At 43.0% G+C, this 23,053-nt stretch overlaps 1 protein-coding gene across 1 annotated transcript in view; it reads right to left on the reverse strand.

The window, feature by feature from the left end:
* GRIA3 (glutamate ionotropic receptor AMPA type subunit 3) overlaps positions 1 to 23,053 on the reverse strand; it is a 274,270-nt gene that overhangs the window by 197,097 nt on the left and 54,120 nt on the right. The window contains exon 3 of the mRNA XM_021686020.1: positions 6,461 to 6,700. Coding sequence (XP_021541695.1) covers positions 6,461 to 6,700 — 240 coding nt within the window. The remainder of the gene's footprint in view (positions 1 to 6,460; positions 6,701 to 23,053) is intronic.

The following is a 23,053-nucleotide window of genomic DNA, read 5'->3' on the forward strand; positions in this document are numbered from 1 at the left end:
TGACCTGAGCCGAAGGCAGACGCTTAACGACTGAGCCACCCAGGCGCCCAGCTGCTACTTTTTTTTTTTTTCAAGTTTCTGCCAAGTAGCCATGGTAGAACCTATCATCTGTCTCTCCTTGCTTTCTTCTTCTCCAACCAAAAATGGTGCCATAGTGATGAGGATCTGCAGGTTCAGATCTTTCTCTGCTCTGGGAACTGTTTCTGCCCCAGAGAGGAATCTCTGAGTTCACTTCACCTCAGAGCCAGGTCCCCACCACAGCTTTCCATGAGTTTGCACCACAGACAACCCCCCTCGCCACCTCCTGTCTGGCTGCATTTGCTACTGTCGCTACTCATTTGCCCCTTAACCTGGATTTTTGATCTGCTGCCTATCTGGATTCCTGGAACTCTGGGACCACGACTTGTGGTGTTCATTTGTGGACACCAGGCTTTATGAAGGAAATCGACCCCTGGTATATCCACAGGAGGACACCTAGGGTAGGGAGGGTCGAGGTACCAGGTCCTCCAATGAATGGCTGAAGGAAGGACTAACGGAAGAGGCAGTAGAAGTTTTCAAATGTTACAAGTGTGGGAAGCAGTGTTGGTGCAGCGAAAGCATATGCATGGACTGTGAATGCGGCAGACCTGGGTTGAAATCCTGGTTTTGCTACTTTGGCACACCGAGCTGTGTGATCCTAGGAGCCATAATTCAGCCTTTTTGTGCCTTGGTTTCCTCAGTTGGAAAGATGCGAGGATGCCATGTGGATTCAGTGTGGTAATCCAGAAACTTATGGCCTAGTGTGCAGTAAGTGCTTATAAAAAATGGCTGCTGCTCTTATCAAACTGCTTTATCTTATGATAAAATGATGCCAATAATAGAGATTTATTGATTTGTGCCACCGATTGGTACTGGGATGTGTACGTGTGTGCGTGCACGCCTGTGTGTGCGTGTGTGTGTGTGTGTATGTGAAGGGAGAGGGAAGCAGGAAGGAGGGAGGGAGGGAGAGCAAGAGACAGAAACAGAGACAGAAACACAGAGGGGAGACAGATTCTGTGCTTCATTTGGGAATGGAGAACTGGATGGGAGGGATGAAGCCAGGTTGTGTAAGTAGGTGGTAAACGACAACATGCAGAAAGTTGTGTGGCACTGAATCCAGTCAATCCGAAAACACTTCTCTGAGTAAAGGCCCCCTTCTCCTTGTCTGGGGGGAAATCTCTTTACCTCTTAAGCCCTCAGGCTCTTCCAACATTTTCCCATCTTCCTCGCTATCTGGCAACACTTTTAATCTTTTCACAAGGTGTCTGCTCTAATGAATGCACATGTCATTATTGGATGAGGGAACAGTTGGGTTAAAAATTAATTTTTTCCAGGCCCCTGAGATAAATCACCATTTCAGCAACAGGATTGTGAACTCTTCAAAGGCAGGAGCTAATTCTATCTCTCTTAAATACTGCCAGTGGCCTGGCACAAGCTAGCACTAGAAAATGCCCAATAATTGCTTGGTGACCAATGGACTACCTGTTGCCACCGCCCATGTTTCTGCCCCAACTTTCTAGAGCAAATAGAAAGGTCCGTTAGAAGGCTATTGACTTCCAGAGAGTGACTTGGGAACTGAGTAGGGAGTTTCAGGTTGAGAATGGGAAACAGCAGGAGTTTATTGAACACTGGCAAGAAGGTAGGGACTAGTTGCCTCAAAGGGCACTTAGAGCTATTATCTCATTATCTAAGCTAAGAGCCACAGCCTGGGCCAGAACCTTTCATCTCTGTGGGCTGTGCCCATTGAAGGCAAGGAGAGTTGTCAGGGGCACGAGAGAGTCTGGCTGCAGTTCTCAAGTATGTTGCTGTTCTGGGGGAAATGTTCACACCACAGATAACTAGGTCACTTATACCCAAAAGACAGGTCTAACAGAAAACTGGGAGAGGTGGCCACCTCCCTGGCATGGCTTTAGGACTTTTGGTGTGAGAAGGTATGTGGGCAAGAGGCCTCCCCAACTGGACTTGTGGTGCCTGGGATCCTAGCATCAGAAAGCCACGCTTTGGACTAGGGTTCTATGCCACAGAAGGCCCTTACCTGACTAGAAATTTCTTCCTTGGATGCACTAACACATCACGTCATTAACAGCCATAGAGAAATTAGCATGAGTACATTGGTCAGCTGAACTCTTGTCACTTGCAGAGAAAGTCTATTAATCAGTGGAAATGAAATGTGGGACAGGAAAGTTTCTGTGGAGGTGTAGAGGCAATTTGGGACAGAGAGATTAAGGCTTTGCTCCCGCCAGGGAGGGCAGGGGTAGAGAAGTGACACAGTGGGGAGCCCTGGGTAAATAAAAAAGGGGTGTTGGTGAAGAGGAGAGGGTACAGAGGGGCAGATATCTCACTTAGTCAACCTTATAATGTTTCCAAGAAATGAATTTCTCTGTATATAGCACCAAGAGCAGAATTTTCAACTTTGTATTAATGAAACAACGTGGTATTTTGGTAACAAAGCAAAGTGAAGACTGCAAACACAAAACCAGACCTTTCCTGGCAGACAGAAATCCACGTGTAGCCAACAAAGCCTTGAAATCCATTCGCTGTTTCATAACTTCAGAGGCAATGTTACCCTGATTGCACCACAAATCTTTTAAATGACCTCAACTGTGTAACCCATTTCTCAGCTTCTCACTTACCCCTGCCTTTATAGAGTCACATCATTTGTGTATTTAGCTTATTTGAATGTAATTAGAGGTGTTCCCTTCTGTCTTCCATTTCTCTCGTGTAATTTAAAATATTCTAAAATTCGATTTCACAGTTGTAATTTCTCCCTACAATTTTTATTATGAAAGCAATAGATGATTATTGTAGAAAATGAGGAAATACACAATAGATACTTTATTGAATATTTTAAAGAACTGTACCTCATGGTTTGATTTACAAACTGGGTTCTCTCTCTCCCCTCATTCTTCCCTTCCCGTCTTCTTTCTTCCTTTCCTTCCCGCCTTCCCACTTTCCTTCTTTCCTTTCTTCCTTCCTCCCTCCCTTCCTTCCTTCCTTCCCTCCTTCCCTCCCTCCCTCCCTCCCTTGTCTCTCTCTCTCTCTTTCAGTCCAACAACAAAAAAGGACATGGGCTTACTCTTGATGAGTCAGTAATGGCATTGGGAAAACACTAAATGTGTCCCCAGGCTTCTGCTATGTACCCCCTGTAGGCACAAAGTATACATCTAGGGGTTAACCAATTGTTTATTATCACACTGGAGAGAGGGGCTTGGGAAGGTATATAGCAGACCCAGTGAAATAACAATGGAGAACACGTATGTTAAGTGCCAAGTGAATGGCATGGACCAAAGAGTTCTGTGGTTGTTCAGAGGTAGGCAGGATCTCTGCTCCTCAAAACTGGTTCTCCTCCTGCCCAGTCACCTTAGTACACAGTGTTATCATTTTGCCCAGTCTCTCAAGCCAAAAGCCAAGCATTCATCCACGAAGCCTTCCTCTCCCTCATATCCCACAGTCAACCTGTCCCCAATTTCTGTTGATTCTGTGTCCAAAATGTATTTCAACTCCATCCACTTGTCTCCATCTCCAGCCTAATCTAAGCTCCCATCATTTCTCACCTAGATAACCACGGTGGCCTTTTAATTGGTTTCCCTTCTTTTACTCTTGCACCACATTCCGTTCTCTACAGAAACTTAGATCATGTGACTCCCCTGTTCAGAATCCTCCAAAGACTTCTCATTGAAGTTCGAATAAAATTCATACTCCTTACCATGGCTCCTGTTCATTCTCCATGGCTATGCTCTGCCTCCTGTCTACCTCTACAGTCTCATCTCAGGCCACTCTCAACCTCCTCACTCCCCTTTACCCACACTTGTCTTCTTTCACTTCCTCAAACATGCCAAACTCTTCCCTGCCACAGGGCCTTTGCACTTGCTATTTCCACTGCTTGAAACTCTTTCCCTCTATTCTTCACATGGTTGTCTCCTTCTGATCCTTTACTTCTCAGCTTAAATGCCCCTTCTCAATGAGGCTATCACTGAGAATCTTTTTAAAATTAGGTACTATCCATTAGGATAGGTGCAGAAACCATGTCTATCTTGTTCACCATTGTAACCCTAGCACTGACTGACTGACTGACTGACTGAATGAATGAATGACTATGAGCTGGAGTGGCCAGGGAAGGCTACCTTGGAGAGGTAGAGTTTGAGGTGGGTTTTGAAAAATGGGGAAGCACCGACAGCATTTTCATAATCAAGATGGAGAGAATTCTAGGTAGTAGTAGAAGTGAAGTTGCTGAGACCAAGCATAATTCTCGCACATTTGGGCAATGGTGGAAAATGGGAGCTGCCTGCAGTGGAAGGTGCTCATTAGGTAACACAGGCACAACAGGTTTGTTAGTTGGCTGAGGCATAATTATGTTGAGTCTTGAAGCCGTTGGAAATCCTGGAACAGGGTCATGGTTCAGTGTTTTAAGAAGGCTTTCCAAGGAGGAAGTTAGTGTAAAAGTTTATAGAAAGTAGTTCTTAAGCAGACCAGATCAGTCCTACTGGCTAAATGGCTATAGAGAAAAAAATATGAATACACATGAGTAAGAAAGTTTTTTTTTAGCTCCAAGACCACAGATTTGTCCAAACTATTTAGTGAGATGATTTGAGAAAAGAGGCAAGGATAAGAAATAGACCTAGATGGATTTTTGCTTCCTTTCCTCCAATTGATAGCTAATGGGCAAAGAAGGGCCATGGGAGATGAGGAGAAAATACATGAACTGTATCTTCTGCTTTTGAATAAATGAGAGGTACAGTATTAGTAAAACTGATAAGTAGTTTACAAAAGGTTTCAGGAGAGAAGCTGTCTGATTTACAAACTTCTGTTCTGAAATTTAGGTTGTTACACACTGGAATACACCATATATTGTACATGGAAATAGGCTAATTCATCCTCAGTGTTTGAAAGAAATGAAATGCATTAGGATTTAGCAAATTGTGAATTAGAATGTTGAAACTATTTTGTACCCTTGTCAGGCAAGGCTCTGCATGAGCACACAACACTCCTTCCTGATTCTTCCCTTGGTTCATCTCTTTTCCCCTTCTCCAAACCATACCTCCCTCTTCTCTTGCAATCTACAACTTCCACATCCTTTAAAGCCTAGATCATCTAGCCAGCCTTCTCTGAAAACTCTACTTTCCTGGGGTACTACCTTTTCACAATTCTTAGAGCAATCAGAGTCTATAGTGTAACATTCAACTTGATAGTGTTCCATGTTTTTCATGAATGGTTTCATGAATGTCCTTTTCTGTCCACTCCCATTGGAACTGTATTATATAAGCATCTACCACAAGACTGGAACACACCATTAAGGGCTGGTAACAACTTGTAGAATTGCTTGACTAATTAACTGATAATATATGAGTTAGGGTTAGTAGCAAGATACAAAGTGTCCTGTGTCTGGTATAATATCTTAAAAAATCATAGAATGTTGCATTAAGAAGAGAGGCACCTCAGGGGAGGAGACAAGGCCAAGAGAGCTTCTATGCATTAGTCAAGGTCAGAGAGCTCGTTAAATGGCAGACCTTGAACTAGAACTCAGGTCTCTTGCTTCGGGTTCATGAAATCTGATAATATCATAGAAGTAAGTACCGCAGGCAAATACAGGGAGTTCTTTGGGTTTCCAGGTGCCACTCAGGCAGACAGGCCTTCCATTTGTTCCTTCTTTCTCTGAGTCAGAAAGAACCATCCCCAGCCTGCAGCCAGAGTTGCAGGCAAACAAATGATAAAGTAACATTGTTTTTTGGAAGGATCCCTTGGTTTTACTGAGGAGTCCCTCAAAGATAACTGGGCTTTCGAGGAGTCTATTTGGCTGAATTATAATATGTTATATAATTAACAAATACACCTAACTGTGTACTATTTAAGATCAGACCCTTAATTTCTGAGACTGTTTCAATAGAATGTGTCCTCAATGTATTAACCTCACTGTTAGAAAAACATCCATTCCCAAAGCCCAGTTTAGCTACTCTCCACTCATTATTTCCATCAGGTAATTGTTGAGGCCCTGTAAGCACATTTCTTCTTTGAGCTTTAGTTTTCTAATTTTTGAAATGGGAATAATTACACTCTGATAGGATTCATTTTCTGAAACTTTCCAGCTTAGGCCTTTTTCTATTTTGGACGAAGCTACTTTTACTTTGTGCATTTTAGACCACCTAAATTATTCTGGGGGGAGAGGGTCCTTTTTCAACAAGAGTGACTCAGCCAGGAGAGTCTGAAGCCCCTTTCCACGGCCGGGGGTGGGAGGATGTATTTAGTTCGAAAAATTAGATTCTAAAATCACCATTGCATTGATATTTTGGGGGTCTTAATTTAAATTCATCTTGAATTTAAATACAGTTTTAAAAGAGTATTAGATTGTATTTATTGGAAGAGAAGGGAACAAACATGAGTTGTGGAGGGTTGAACACCACTGTTACATGAATATTCAAAGAGGAGAGCACATGCCTCTTCTTACCTCTTTCTGTGTCATAGAGGTACACGAACTTCTCCCACTTGTAGTGACCGAGCAGACTCAGAATGGCGCCCTTCAAGGCTGGGCGCATCTGGATGACAAACTGCACATCTGCATCAGTGGGGAAGCTGGGCGTCACAAAGGAAGTGTGCAGGGCCCCACAGAAGGAGGTCAGAGTGTTCATTGACATCTGGTCATAGAATCCAAAGATGGCATACACTCCTCTTGAGAACTGGGAGCAGACTGCAATGAGAAAAAGAGCAAGATATTTCAATAGCCCCATGGTCCCTTGCTGCAGCTTGTAGGGTTGGAAAGACATGGATAGTTAGGCTTTGGCTCTAAAGGACATGCCTCAGAGGAAAACCAAGATCTCTGAAATCTCTAGAAGCCCTTGAAAGCCCTTGAAAGTTGCTCAGCAAGAGAAGTGTAAGGAAGGGAAGAATTTATTTGATAGAGTTGCATGTTTTCTATGTCTACCATGAGCAAGAAACTAAGAAGATGTGGGAAGGAAAGAGGTGAAGATTGCCTTACCCTCTTTCTGCAACCCTCCCAGCTCGCCCACAAGGCATTTGGTGTTCTTGTACTTCCATCTTAGCTTCCCAGTGGTCTCTTCGTGTACCCATGCCCCCATCAAGGTACAACTGTCTTGTGTTCCACCCCTTCAGTGCTTTTTCCACTAGATGACAATAAGGACTGATGACTTAGTTAGACAAATTGCTAATGTGTCTGCTAGGAAATGTGTTACTCCTTTTAGGTTACATACTGCTTTAACAAAAGCTATGTCATGATTAAGACCCTTAATGGAGGCTACTAATGAAGATTTCAGATTCTGGGCAGGCCATTGGAAAGACTGGCCTTTCAGTGTCCAGGGAGTCACATGAGGTAGGTGTAACAGGCAAAGTTCTATTTTGCTCCTTTTGCATTTTCCTTCTAGATCTATCAGCTCACACATAGAACTTTTATGTCCTTCATTTCAAAGTGGGCCACATCGCCACATTTCCCCTCTTCTGGCCCAGTTGAGCTTAAAAAATGTGAACCAATTTCAATATTAGCTTAAGTAGAACATAATTAGCAAAGCAAATCAGCTACAACAACACCGTGTGGTGCATTCCCAAACCAAGTGGAAATGATCTTTAGATTATCTGCTCTACTGCTCCCTTCCATTCATGCGAAGCAGACTGAACAGGCAGCTGATAATGTGGTGTGATTTAAGGAATTCTGCATGGTCTCCCTTATCTGCTAGGAAGCCACTGTTAGGCTTACTTCTTCAGGTTTAGGGTCTTGAAAAAAACTCTGTGATTTGGGAGGGGGATTAAATAAAATCTTTTAAAGCTGTTAGCATATTAAGATGAATTAATACGTCTGGGACACCTGGGTGGCTCAGTGGGTTAAGCATCTGACTCTTGATTTTGGCTCAGGTCATGATCTCAGGGTCGTGAGATCAAGTCCCATGGCAGGCTTTGCGCTGGGCGTGGAGCCTGCTTAAGATTTTCTCTCTCTCCCTCTCCTTCCCCCTCCTCTCTCTCTCTCTAAAAATAAAAATGAATTAATATGTCCTATGTCCAATTAGACACCAGGGAACGTGTGTAAACAGATAGGTAAGTTTTGAGAGGGAAGGGTGAGTCAGAGAAGAGAATGTAAAGGGTCTGGAGTCTTTCCTGAGAGGAGAAACAGTGAAGGCACTGGGCACCAAGAAGAAGGAATGTGTTGAAAGTAGGAGGATGACAAGTGGAAGACCAATTTAATTCATTTCTTGACCCGATTGTGAGAAACAGAGAGTTCTCAGTATCTGTGGGATCTCGCTTTCCCTGCATTCTATTTAAACCTGTTATTGATCAGGGCTGTTCCCCTTTGTTAGCCAAACTCATTAGTCATTGGCTTAAGGGTAGCATTTCAAAGGTCATTCAGGCATCTCCATCAGGAAGACCATAGCCTCCAACTTGAGGAATTCTAAGTGACCCCCAAACACAGGCATAAAAAAGGTCTTTATATTAAAAGGAGAAAACCAATTAGAGAAATGAATCTGGGGCACTTCATGACAGGGGGCCAAAAGAAGTATTCAGAAGCAAAAAGGAAGAAGCAGGATGCCACTCTGCCTTGGTTATCACCAAGGAAGATGCTAAGGAAGGTCGGTTCCCAAATTAATCCTGTAAATGGAGAGCTTTGCAGTACCAGGTCAGATCTTAGCTGGTGCGCATAATGTTCTATATAAAACTGACAATAATAATGATACTAGCCATTGAGTGCTTAGTATGTACCAGGCATTATGCTAAGTACTACACAAATATCCAATATTCCCAACAACTTCATGGTGTATTGCTAATATTTCTATTTAATAGATGAGAATTCTGAGACAAAAATGTTCTGTGTCTTGAGTGGAGGAGCCAGGATTTGAACTGAAGTCAATCTGACTCTAAAACTCATACTCCCTGGGACGCAAATCCAATAATGACATTAAAGAGTAGTTATTGGCCCAAATGAGATAGGGCAAGATTTAGCAAGTAAAATAGAGATTCTGTATGCCTCAAGTTCATACATATACTAAATAATTATTTGGGTTTTTTAAAAGATTTTCCTTATTTGTCAGAGAGAGTGTCAAGTAGAGGGAGAAGCAGGTACCCCGCTGAGCAAGGAGCTCGATTCAGGACTCGATCCCAGGACCCTGGGATCAGGATCCGAGCCAAAGGCAGACACTTAACTGACTGAGCCACCCAGGTGTCCCCAAGAATTATTTGTTGTTGACCTGAAATTCAAATTTAAGGATCATGTATTTTTTCTGGCAACAAGCAATCATGGCCCTTCAGCGAACATTATTCAGGAGGTAGTTGGTAATTCTTGGATCCATATCAACTAGCATGCAAGGCCCAAGATGAGGATCCATGAACCCCAGACAAATATAGTCTTGTGGGGGAAATGCAACATATTTCCAATGAGGAAAACCCCAATCTGACTAAATTATGGACAATAATTGAGGGGGAAATTAACTTGAAGAGAGGCAAACTTACAGCTGTGATCCACTTAGAATTTTAAAAAGCCCTTGACATTGGAAGGAAACAAAATAAAAGTATGTTATGGAAGTGAGATTCTGTTAATAAAAAAATCTTGCATTGCTCTTAGAATCATTGTTTTTGAAACAGGGGAGCAGAATTAATCATTACTAGGTCAGATATGGACTTTTCATACTTACGACATTTATTTATGAACACTAGTAATGAACACCCATAAAACCATCACCCAACCCCAAAACTATAACATGACTGAGAACTTATTTTTACCTTTGTCTTCCCCTTCTTTTCTATCCCCCTGTTTGGACATCCTCCTGGCCCTCTCTCCATAACTACTATCCTGAATTTTGTGTTTATAATTACCTTGGTCTTTTAAAACACACACACACACACACACACACACACACACACACACACACACACACACACACACACACACACACACACACACACACACACACACACCCTAAGTGATATAATGTTATTTTTTTTAAAGATTTTATTTATTTATTTGACAGAGACACAGAGCGGGGCAGGGAGCCCAATGCGGGGCTCGATCCCAGGACCCTGGGATCATGACCTGAGCCGAAGGCACACGCTCAATGACTGAGCCACCCAGGCGCCCCTTGTTATTTTTGTTTTAAACCTTTATAAAAAGGGAATCATACTGCATATGTGAAAGCCAGACTCCAGGAAGGAACGCCTGGTGAAGTCCTTCAGCCTACGTATTATGGTAAACAGAATGACACAAAGGAAGACCTTATACAAATGTGTGAGTGAGCAGGTGTGAGGGAAGCCAGTTGTGGCTCATTTAAAGGGATTTAGAAGTATTACAGATCAGCAGTAGTCCTCAGAGAACCCTACTAGGCTACTGTGGTCCAACAGGCAGACACACGGTGGTGGACATCAACAAAAAGAATGGTAAGAGAAAATCAGTAAATGTTCTAGTCCCTTCATATAAAACAGAGGTGCAGCTGCTCTGCACATACAATTGTGCAGAGTTACCCTTGCTCTATCTCAACATATATAAGTAATGTAAGTAGAAAGCCCGATGGGGGGGATTAAAGAGTACACATAACATGATGAGCACTGAGTAATGTATAGAATTATTAAATCACTGTATTGTATCCCTGAAACTAATGTAGCACTGCATGTTAACTATACTGGAACTAAAATAAAAAACTTAATAACAAAGGAAAAGAAGGTCCAATGGGGAAGACAGGGTTAACCCCCTCTGAGAGAAGCCGGGGCACAGGGGACCTGTGAATGACCTCTCAGCAGATCCCTGGGCCCATTCCTGGCTGTAGAAAGTAAGGCTGAATGGAACGCTGTGCTGACCCAAAGGACAGTGTTCATGTCTTTAGACTCTGAGAAGGTTTGAGCTAGAAGGAACTAAAGACTATTTTATTCAGTGATTTTTTTTTTAAGCATAGGTTTTCATGTGGAATCCTTTCTCCAAGTGAAATTTTATGTGGAAAAGTCCAATATATAAAAGGGATAAAGTAAAGCTCTTCTGATTCAACAGAGTTCCACTGGTGCCTCCCTGTCATAAAGAAACTGTGACACAAAGAGAGGAAGTGTCTTGCACAAGGTCACGCAATGAATTATGAACTAGTTTCTTAGAAAAGCTGTATCAGCATCTCTACACCATCCCTACTCTGGAGCTATGTAGGGCAGCATGGGTCAGGATTTGCCTGGCATGAAAGTGACTTGCCCTCAATGCCTAGCTCTCAGCATAGATGGCTCCACCAGGAGTTTCCCATGATTCATCTGCCTGCCACTGCTCTCACCTCCCTCCAGCCCCAAATACCAACAATGAGATCAGGTGGCAGGTTGGTGATCTTTGGGACTCAGGATTCTCTTGGGTGATGTCTGTCACCTTTATCTGAGTCCTTAATGAACCACACCCACTTGTTTATCTCAGAAGATGAGTCCTTGGTAAAATGATAATGGAAGAAATCATTATCTTGGCGATGATCTTCGGAAGCAGCAGCGAAGTACAGAAGAAAGGGCAGCAGTTTCCGGCAGACCTTGGTTTCAGTCAAAGCCCTGCCAGTCTTAAACTGCATGGCTTTGTGGAAGTTACTTAACCTCTCTGAGCCTCAGTATAGGATAGTGATTACACAGGCAGGTTCTGCAGTTAGACTGTATAGTTTGAAATACTTAGGCGATCCCTTATTGGACATGTGACTTAATATCTCTGGGCCTCCAACCCAGTTTCTTCATCTGTGAAATTGGGATAATAATAGTTCCTGTCTCAGCATTGGCTGTGAAAGTTAAAATGAGTTTAGTCATGCGAAGCCATCTATAACAGTGCCTGGCACAAAACAGATACTCAATGCTAGCTCTTTATTTATGCAACAAATATTTACTGAGCATCTATTATGTGCCAGGCATTGTTATAGGTATTGGGAGATACAGGAGAGAAAAAAAGTTCCTGTCCTCTTGGAACTTACATACTAGTGAGGGGGAAAGACCATAATGAATGAGACAAGTAAAAATGATGTCTCAGTTGTTAAGTGTTGGTTTGGGTTACTGTCATGAGGTAAGGAATAAATGAAATGGTACATGGAAAATATTTACAGTGCCTCACATATAACTTGGGAACCAAATAGTTCTTTCTCTGTTTCTTTCCTCTTTCCCGCTCTTTCTAGCATACTTTGCCCTATTAACCCCATCAGGTTAGCCTCCCCACAGAAACCACTGCCTGCAACGTCACACTGAGTACCCAGGTAAGCGTAGCTTTTCCTCTCTTTCCCTTGCCCTATATATTTCTTCAATGTTCTTTCCTATTCTAATTCCTAGGGAGTAATGGTTTAATAAAGAAACCCTGCTAATTTGACTTGAGAATGAACTGTTGTCCTCCGACTCTTTCCCTCCCTATATAATGCCTTTGTGCTGCTAAAATGCTGTCTCTCCTTAGGACTTCTGTGCCTTCCCAGTAGGAAATATCTTGGTTGTCTGCTTCCTAACAGTGCCTGTCTCCATCTCTTCCTACTAGCAAAACACCAAATTCTTGTTGAAGATGCTGTTTCTGACTACATCCTGGATTCCTGGGGACTCTAGTGTAGCTCCCGGCTGTGTTCCCTTCGATGGTGAGTGACAAGCAACGCTGGAGCCAGCTGTCACGCTTTTATTTATAGTCCCCAAGTCTATAGGGTCGGGACAGGTATTGTTAATGTACAATGTAGCAGCTAATTACACCACCCATATTCCAAAAGGCATCATTACAAAAATGTCAAACAACTTGATTACCCCAAAGATCAGAATAGCAATATTGCATATCATTTACAGAACACTTTTCATAGCCTTCTGAATCAGGGGGAAAAAAGGAAACTGAAGTCTCTTGCTGACTTAATGATCACATTCGAAGCAAGCAGGAAGAAGAAAAATGTAGCTCTGAAGGAACCGATAGAGATATATCACAAGAAAGTTCTCCAGGTAATACCATAGTACCATGAATTCCAGGGGAACAAAGAAATTTAGAGCTGCGAGGGACCTTAAGAGACCATAAAGTTGTGCTCTTTTTTTTTTTTAAAGGTTTTATTTATTTGAGAGAGAGAGAATGAGCATGGGGAGGGGCAGAGGGAGAGGGAGAAGCAGATTCCCCGCTGAGCAGGATGTGGGGCTCCATCCCAGGACCCCGGGATCATGACCTGAGCCGAAGGCAGATGCTTAACTGACTGAGCCACCCAGGTGCCCCTAGTCGTGCTTTCTAAAGCTGTAGTGTTGGTCCATGGTGAGTTTCCAGTCTAGTGAAATATGTTCACATGCGTTTGTGTGTGTGTGTGTGTGTGTGGGTGGGTGGTTAGAGTAAGGTTGACAACTGTCCTTTTTTAGGAAGGACAGTCCTTTTCTTTATATCATTTCTGTTTTCCATTCCTGTATGTAGTCCTTTCTCTTCTGAAATGATGATCATGTTAATGAGAAATGGTGTGTGTATTTGTGCATGTGTGTGTGCATACATACATACATATATATTTGGTCTGTGTGATAGACTGAATAATGTCCTCCCAAAAGATGTCCATGTCTTAATCCTCCAAATCTATGAATTAGGTTACATGGTGAAGGGGAATTAAGGCTACAGATGGAATTAAGCTTGTTAATCAGCTGACCTTAAAATAGTGAGATTATCCCAGATTATCTGGGTGGCTCAAGATAATCACGAGGGTCCTTAAATGTAGAAGAACGGGGCAAAAAAAAAAAAATCAATATCAGAGTGATGTTATATGAGAAAGACTTGACCAGCCATTGCTAGCTTTGACGTTGGAGGGGACTGTGAGCTAAGGAATGTGGGCAGAGTCTAGAAGTTGGGAAAGGCAAGAAAACGGATTCGCCCTTCGAGCCTCCAGACAGGAATGCAGCCCTGTTGACTGCAGTCTGGTGAGACCCCCTACCAGACTGCTGACCTACAGAACTGGAAGATTATAAAACTTGTGCTATTTTAAGCCACGAAATTTGTGGTCATTTGTTACAGCAGTAAGTAGAAAATTAATACACTTAACAGAGCAAAATTTAAAAGTCAGTGACTCTAGATCAACCTATACTCCACTCACCCTCCCCGCCCCTTTAAATATTACTGATATGAGAAGTCCAAAAGTTTGGAAACTAACTATCTAGTCCAGTTTCTGATTCAGGACAGGAGCCACCTGCCGTGAGGTCGTGTTACTGCGCCCTGAATACCTCTAGTGACAAGGGAGCTCACCACTCAAAAGTAGCCCTTCCCTTGCAGGGTAGCTCTGATGACTATGGAGCTCTTCCTTAAATTGAACCTAACTCTACCTGTTGGGGTTCTTGAGTGTTAAATGATACACTGAACTCCAATTCTGCATGACCTCAACTTTTTTTTACAGGAAGCTCAAAAATACAACTGATGTACTCAGGAGATACATAATGGCTATTAGCTATTCAAGTTTGTGCATTTAGTCTCTCTATGCTGCCTTCTTCCTGTCAGGCTAAAAATTTGCTAAAAGACCTCACCTCCCCCTTGATCCCTGCCGCATCCATAAACGATCTTCCTAACTCCTTCTTTACCGTCGTCACTCATGATGGGGTGATGAGGACCTTGCAGCCCTCTGCATCTCCAGCCTAGTTTCTGCTCCCATCATTCCGCTGAACCTGCTCTCTCAAGTTTGATGATGACCTGCTCACTGTCAAACCCAACTCTATCCACAGACCTCATTCGACTTGACTGCTGAGCAGCATTTGATTTTGTTGGCCAAATCTTTCCTCTTAAAACTCTCTTCTGTTTCAAGAGCACCAGACTCTGCTGGCTCTACCTCCTTTATTGTTCCTGCTCACTTTCCTCTTGCTCCACCCCCTCGATGAAGATGTGTCCAAAGATTCTGTCCTTGGCCCTCTTTTCTTCTTACTCCAAATGATATTTTTTTCATTCAACAAATATTTATAGAGTTCCTGCTATGTGCCAAGCAGGGGTCTTAGTTCACCCTCTCCATGCGGATGGCTTCCAAGTAGATACCTCTAGCTTCAGACACATTCCTGGGCTCCAGATCCACATTTCTGACTGCTCATAGAACAACCTCACCTGGAAGACTTCATATTATTAGGCCTTCATATTCTCATACTTGGCATATTATCTCTCTCCTCTTAACCGCACCCCCCCCCCCCCCCCCGGGGATCTGCTTCTCTTGTCCCTGTTTCTCCTAATGCATTGCTCTTCTGCCAGTCACCCAAGCTGGAGTCTTCAGGGCCATCTTTGGCTTTTCTCTCTCAGCCTCATCCATGTGCCATTCTCTGGTGATGTTCCGTCCATTCCACCTCTACAGCATGTGGGGGACCTTTTTCCTGTTTATCTTTAGTTCAGGTTCTCATTCCTTCTCTTAGACTATGAGAGTAGTGTCATAACTGGTCACCTGCTTCCAGTCTTTTCCCCAATCCATCACTGGCACTGCTATCACATCACTCTTCCTTCTGTCTCTCCCAACTGTCCAATCAAAATATACCCACCCCAACTCCTATTTCGGCAAGAATCTGCCCTGTGTATGAGTTGTTAATGGACTAATAAATGAATCTTCACGAGTCAGTTCAGGGTTTCTCAACCTCGGCGGGTACTATTGATATTTGGGGTTGGATAATTCTTTATTGTGATAGACTGTCCTGTATATTGTAGGATGTTTAGCAGCCCTGGACGCTACTCTAATATTAGAGGGCCATAGCACTGCCGTTGCTCTCCAGTTGTGAAACTCCAAATGCCTCAAAACATCATCAAATAGCCCTTGGGGGGCAACATCACTATACCTGTTCCTTCCTCCCTCCCTGCCTCCCCCATATGAGAACCACAGGGTTAGCTTATGACTTACTCTCCACAGAGAATAAGGCCTTAGCCTAATGAAAATGCATATACATCTAGAACATCCCAAAGGAGTTATTTTAGTGGTAGAAAGTCAGGAAGGGTGGATATTTTGGGCTCTTCAAAGCCTACCATACAAGCAGATACCTCCCTGGCCTTGCTCTTAAATTGGCTATTTGTGTTTAACTTGGGGATGTAGGAGCAGGTGAGCTAAATAAAAGATGTTGATGGTGGGGTAGGCGTGGGATAGTAGCCAACTCATACCTTCCCTGGGTTCATATAGATCAGCCTCCTCCTCCCCACCAAATACCCTTTGGTCTTGGGTTCTAGTTACCACAGTGGGTGCTTATAAAGTACCAGATTCAGAATAAGGTATCAGCCCCATTCTCCAGCTGATGATTCCATGGTTTAATTACCATCTTTGGGTTAATTCCCTTGAACATTTTGTTCAGCTCTCAGGAGTACACTGCCTTCCGACAGTCTAACTAGTTATTTTTGCAATTACATGGCATGTATCTAAATGCTGGCAAAGAAAACATTCATTATCAACATTTGATCCTACTTGAATTTAACGGCTTTCAAATGCAGGCATTAACATATGAACACATGTATTTTGGAAAATTCATTTTGCAACTGTAAAGTGCAATCCACCCTTCCATAGCAGCATCAGAAATGGCAGGAGAGATGTTGAGGTGGGTTGGGATAAAGGGGTGCTTTTTAGGCCCTTCTATAGCAAGATAATATGATTAAGCATTGGAGCTCAGGAGTTTTAAATTTTTCTGCTTGTTCATTAATTACTCATTCACCAAATAAAGTTTTGAGTTCCTACTGTGTGACAAACATGGTCTAGGTGCTGGGATACAGTAGTGAGCAAAACAGGCTCTTTGTCCTCACGGCACTTATGGTTTAGTATTGGCAGCAAATATTAATAAAATAATTATACCAATGTGTGCTTATCATGGTCTAAGTACTAAGAAGGGAAGGTATTAGGGTGCTATGAGACTATGTGACAAGGTGACTTTAGGTCAGGGAAACGTTAGCTGAGGACTTGACATTTGAGCTGACACCTCAGATAGAAGAGCATCCGATGCCAAGAGAATAGCACTTGCTAAGGCTCTGAGGGAGGGCAACATCGGATGCCCTGGAGGCACTGAAAGAAGATTAGCCTGGCCAGCAAAGAGGAGGGTGCAAGATGAGTCTGGTAGGAGGCAGGGACCCAACCGTGGAAGACCTTTGAGGACCCTGGCAAGGAATTTAGATTTCATTCTAAGGACCATGAGAGGAAATCTTGGAAGGATCATGGGTGTTCCATGAGTTGATTTATATTTTAGAAAGATTTATCTGGCTGCTATATTGACAGTGGATTTAAGTAAGGGGGCATCCGTGAAAGCAGGGAGAACATTTGGAATGTTATTTCTGTAGTCTCGGTTAGAGGGAAGAGTAGTTGGATTTGAGTTGTGGCAGTGAAGGTGGAGTGATTTGGAGTTTATTTCTGAGTTCAGATTAATGGTTGAGCAGCCTTGAAATAGTTACTTAAACTCTCCAAACCTCACTACTATACCTGTAACAATTGGGATAATAATTCTGCCCCATAACATTGCTGTGCCTGTTAAATGAGTATGTTCAAAGTGCTTAGGACTCTCATATAAGACTCTGCTTAATTGATAAAGTAGTATCTGCTACTAATGTTATTATTATTATTTTTAAAGATTTATTTATTTATTTTAGAGAGAGAGCACGTGCAGAGGAGGGGTAGAGGAAGAGGGAGAGGGAGTCTTAAGCAGACTCCCCGCTGAGCGCAGATCCCAAAGCGGGGCTCAGTCGCATGACCCGGAGCCCAAATCAAGAGTCGGCCACTCAACTGACTGCGCCACCCAGGCGCCCCACTAATATTATTTTTAAAATTATTCCTCAGTGCTTCTGCACTGAGATGGGTTTTTATATGGTTCAGGCACTAACTTGCTGTGTGACCTTGGGTCAGTTACCTCACTAGGCTTCAGGCCTGTCATTTGTAAGCCAGCAGAACTAACAACTGCCCTGCCCACATCAAAGGGACGTGCTGAGAATAAATGGAAATAATAGCTGAGACTCTCCTTTGAAAAATTATAAAAGCTGCTATCTGAGTGTGTCAGTGAGGAAGTAGTTGGTTCTTGACTCTCAGTAATCATTTTCCCAACAACAAAGAACTCAACAGAATCCTCATTCTTCCCAGCCCCAGTCTCTGGCATTCACCCGCATATCTCTACCAATCATCTAAAGTAGTCAGGGGCCTGTCTTGACTTGCAACTCATTTTACATGGGATTTAGCACAATTCTTAATTGAAAAACTAACTGATCCAGTGATCCAGTCAGACAATGAAACAATTTCTAAAGCTGGACAGGAAACTGATGAACTCTTACGATGTCTTCGAATCAGCCCTAAGATTTGTCATAGACCGGTAAGAGCTTCAAGTTTGATATTGTACCATATAGCATTTGAAAGCCATTTTCTTTAATTTTGCAGCCTGTGCAGGGGAGGAGGGTGAGCTGAGTCCCTAAACAAAAATTATTCTTAAAAATTAATTAATGGTTGTCTTGTCTCGCGTATGCTTGAAAGACTTCATAATTCAAAACAGAACCATATAAACATAATAAAATGTTTAGGGCCATTGTCAGTTGGGAATATATACTTTTATTTCCTACTGTGTTTGAATTCCTTAGCATCCCATGCTTTTTATTGAGTGTAATGGCCTAGGTCACCCCCTCCAGCTTTTTTTTTTTTTTAAAGATTTTATTTATTTATTTGAGACAGAGAGAATGAGATACAGAGAGCATGAGAGGGAGGAGGGTCAGAGGGAGAAGCAGACTCCCTGCCGAGCAGGGAGCCCGATGCGGGACTCGATCCCGGGACTCCAGGATCATGACCTGAGCTGAAGGCAGTCGCTTAACCAACTGAGCCACCCAGGCGCCCACCCCCTCCAGCTTCTTAACAGTGCCACAATCTCCTCTGTAATTTGACTTACAGGTAGGCATTCCATCTCCTCTTGAACACTTTTGGATGACGGCAAGCTCACCACTTCCTAAAGCAGTTCGTTCTACTTTGGGGCAGCTCTAATGATTAGAAATGTCTTTATTACAGTGAGCGCAAATCTGCCTCTGTAACTTTCACCACCTATGGTTCCTTCTTTTTTTCCTGAAGCTCACAGAAAATGTCTGTTCCCTCTTCTAATGGCAGATTGAAACCATCTGAAGATATACATTCTACCTGTCTGTGCCTTCTCTTCTTCAGGCTAATCACCATTGGCATGTCAGATGTATGTCATAGATCCCAGGCTTTCAACTCTGGCCAGCTTCCCCTTGACGTGTTTCAGTTTGTTAAATGTCACTCTTAAGAATTTGGTGTCCAGGACTGAGCACTGCACTGTAAGTGAGGTTGAACCCACCCAGAAGGCAGGAGACTCCCATTTTGAACTAGACATCTTACATATCTATCAGTGCTGCCTAGGATGGCATTGATTTTTTTTTTTATCTTTCTACTATCGAATTGGGGTATACTCATACTTTGTGGTCTTGAATTTATATCCCAGGTATCTTGTTAAAGACTTCTGCCAAGCCAGGCTTCTCCCAACTTTGGACATGTGCTGTTGAATATATATATATACACACATATATATATATGTGTGTGTATATATATATATGTGTGTGTGTGTGTGTGTGTGTATTTTTTTTTGTAGCTAAATGCCTTTTCGATACCTTTTACCCTTTTAGAATGTCCTCATGATTTTGATCCAGCCTTTTAAATCTGGATTTGGTTAATAAGTTTATTAGCTATCACTCCCAGTTACTTGTCATCTACAAATTTGATCAGCCTGCTTTCGGTAGCATTATCCAAATTATTGACCAAAGTGCTAAAGAGGACAAGGTCAAGGACAGAATTATCTGGCAGGCTAATTCATTTTTCACCTCGAGACGTTCCAGGATGACAACAATTAGGTAATAAATACTCTGGCTAGAGTTCTTTGGTCTGCTCCAAATGTATCTTTAATATACTTCTGGTTTAGGTAATACAAATGATCCTTAATATTGACCTTGGTTCTTCAGACATATTCACAGGTCTGCCTTTCAGGGAAAAAAAAAAGTAACTGGAATGATTTTCTTCTTTCCTGGCATCATCATCCCTGATCCTGTATCTTTACTATTTATCACTGAGTCTTATAGAGAAGTGAAAAAGGAAGAGGATGCTGAGAGGAAACAGAAAAGTGCCTTCTGGTAAAGAATGAACTACCAGAAGAACTGGAAAACTGTTCCTTTCTACCCTCCAACTCAAGCAGTCTGTTGTTACCTAAGGTCAAAAAGCTGATTCATTGCCCTTTGTGGTCAGGAAACAAATGGCCTACCCATTTTACAAGTGGAATAATTGATATCTGATTAGCTCCTGGAGTCCGTGGTCCTTAGCATCCCCGCTTGCCGGTAGACTTCAAAGAAACTATAAGCAGCCTTACAAAATTGCCCAAATGCAATCCTGATGGGAAGCAACTATTGAAAAGCCATCTTCACAGCACCCAGGTTTGGTGGTTATACAAAAATTTCACCCTATTGCTATTTGAAAAATCTATACAACCTCAGTTCCCTCAAATATGTTCTATCAGCCTGGAGAACAAAGAACCCGTTTTTCCTTTAGGAAAAAAAAGGCAAGTTTAAATTAAAGGCATTTTTTTTTCCCCTAAGTCAAATTCAACTGGTTGGAATTCTGAAAGTAATTCCCCATTCTAGGTTTGGGAGGCATTCAGGGTCTGTGCAGAACTTTGTGCCAAAGATGTCCATTCAGAGGTGTTTGTCTTGTCAAGCATAGAGCTTACATTCAGGCAAACGTCAGTGGCCCTTGCAGAACATTGCAGGGTCCAGCTACTCTCTCTTTTTTTTTTTAAGATTTATTTATTTACTTGAGGGGGGAGGGGCAGAGGCAGAGGGAGAGAGAGAATCCTCAAGCAGACTCCCCACTGAGCGTGGAGCCCAACGCGGGGCCCTGAGTTCATGACCTGAGCCGAAACCAAGAGTCAGACACTTAACTAAGCCATCTAGGCGCCCCAGCTACCCTTTATTTTAAAAGTACTTTGTTCAGGAACTATAGCTACTCTAGCTCAAATCTGAGAACAAGACCCTCTGAAACCAGCTTCAGTAAGTCCTCCCATACTCCTTTGCCTTAAAATAAATAAGGACATCTCTCGAAAGAGAGGAATTTCAGATCTTGAGGCTTATTTAGAAAAAGATCCAGCTTTTTAACAAGGGCGCCAACAAGAGGTACTTCCTCAAAATGTGTTTGCTACGTCTAGTGATTGCCTAGATCTGGGTCGTCTGATCTGGTAGCCACTGGCCACGTGACTATTTGAATTAAAATTAATTGAAGTTCAATAAAATTAAAGATTCAATTTCTCAGTGACACTCTGCATTTCGAGTGTCACATGCATTGGGAAGTGCAACATGGTACATTTCCATCATCACAGAGAGTGCTGGTCTAAGTAGGTCCTATTCAAGGTACCTCCTGTGCCTACCCAACTAAATATGTTTGATTTTAAGTCATCCAGCACTTCTTCGTTACTCTCTTCTAGGCATTGTACTAGCTACTTTCACACTTTTTTGGGGGGTTGGGGATGGTGTTGTTTAATGGTTCATGGAAACGCTAATGGGTTGGCAGAGTAAGTAGTTGCCCTGTAGTGTGGTTTGAGGGCCCCTGGAAAGCCTTCTTGCCTTCAGTTGTCTTCTCCACTGACTACTATAAGGCTTGAAACACCCACCTCTGTTGGCCAGAATGGTGATATTCCCTGTCAGGTGACAAATGTGGCCCGAAAGGGCAACATGCGGTTGGTGTCACTCATGACCATGTCAGTATGGAGTGGTTTGCCAGGTGAACTCTGAGAACCAGGTACTGAGGGAATAGGACACAGATCAGGTACATTTTGAGAGCCGGTGGTGGAAGTTAGGAAAGATCTGAGTCCATGATCTCCTACCACAGTGCCTCTCCATTTGGGGGCACCACAGTCTGGGGACTTTCCGCCACGTGAAGGCAGTGCTGGGTGTTATGAGGGCAGAAAAGAGGGGGAGGGGTAAAGTTGGTGACAATACACCATGTCAGCACTGCTGTTTGATAAAGATGGGTTCTGATCTTCCCTGTATTTTGATCAGACACAGATCTATTTGAACCGATCGAGGCTGTTCAAACAACATCTAACTTGTGTGTGTCAATTCAGCAGGTATTTTTCATTCAACATTTATCAGACAGTACCAAGTACTATGCGGGATGGTGGGGATGTCCAGTTCCCTTTCCTATGACCTCCTCCTAGGCGTTCAGAGCTGGCCCAGGGACAGCCACACTTCACCTTTCCTCAGCCCTACTTCTCTCTGCTCCCTCTCCTCATTTACCTGGAACCCACCTTCCCCATTCTTATCCCATGCCCCAGTGTTTCACCCTCACTGCTGACTTGTTGCAGACCGGAGTCTACAACTGACAAGGAAAGGATAAAGGAAAATGAACCCTCCTTCCCTTTCCTTACAGGAAGTGTTCTGTAAATTGCAGGGCACAGCCCACTAATGGGTTATAAAATCGATGTGAGTCATGACCTAGCCTTAAAAAAAAAAAAAAAGACAATAGAAAAATGCCATGTGTATCCGTGTAGTAAGAGTAAATATTGTTTCATGAAACTTTTGGTTATCAAATATATGCATGTGTACTGTGGGTCATTAAATAAAATGGTATCTCTTTACCACCGTACACCACTGTAGCCCCACGGCCCGTCCCAGGCCTAACACTGGTCTGGTCTACATTTGTGTCCTCACTGTTTATCACCTCCTGCAGAAATCCTGTCTTATTCCTTCTCCTGTTTTCCCAATCCATTCCTCCTCCCTAGATCCTCCCAGCCCCCATCTGGACTCGTCTTCCTCCCATCCAGCTGGAGTCCCATTGAGCCGCTGCCTGGGGATGGGGGCTGGAGGACTTTCTGTTCCCTCTAGCTCAGATGGGAGTGATTAGGGAACTTGTGTTACTCAGCTTTCACACTGGGACTGTGAATGCATCTTCCCACAAAAACCTGAGCACACCAAGGGGGCTGGGTTCAGCACCATACGTACAGTCCTTCAGTTCCAGCCTGCAGCCTATGCGCTCCAGTGGACAGCTCTGGTGCCCAGGCCACCTGTATGCCAGCCAGATGACACAACTTCTTTCAGAACTCAATCCATTTGGAAGCTGTGAAACCACTGGTGCAGAGCATCATTCAAATGGATTCCTACTTTAACTTCTTGCAGCAA

This window comes from Neomonachus schauinslandi, chromosome X (genome assembly GCF_002201575.2).
Source record: "Neomonachus schauinslandi chromosome X, ASM220157v2, whole genome shotgun sequence".
Classification (NCBI taxonomy): domain Eukaryota; kingdom Metazoa; phylum Chordata; class Mammalia; order Carnivora; family Phocidae; genus Neomonachus; species Neomonachus schauinslandi.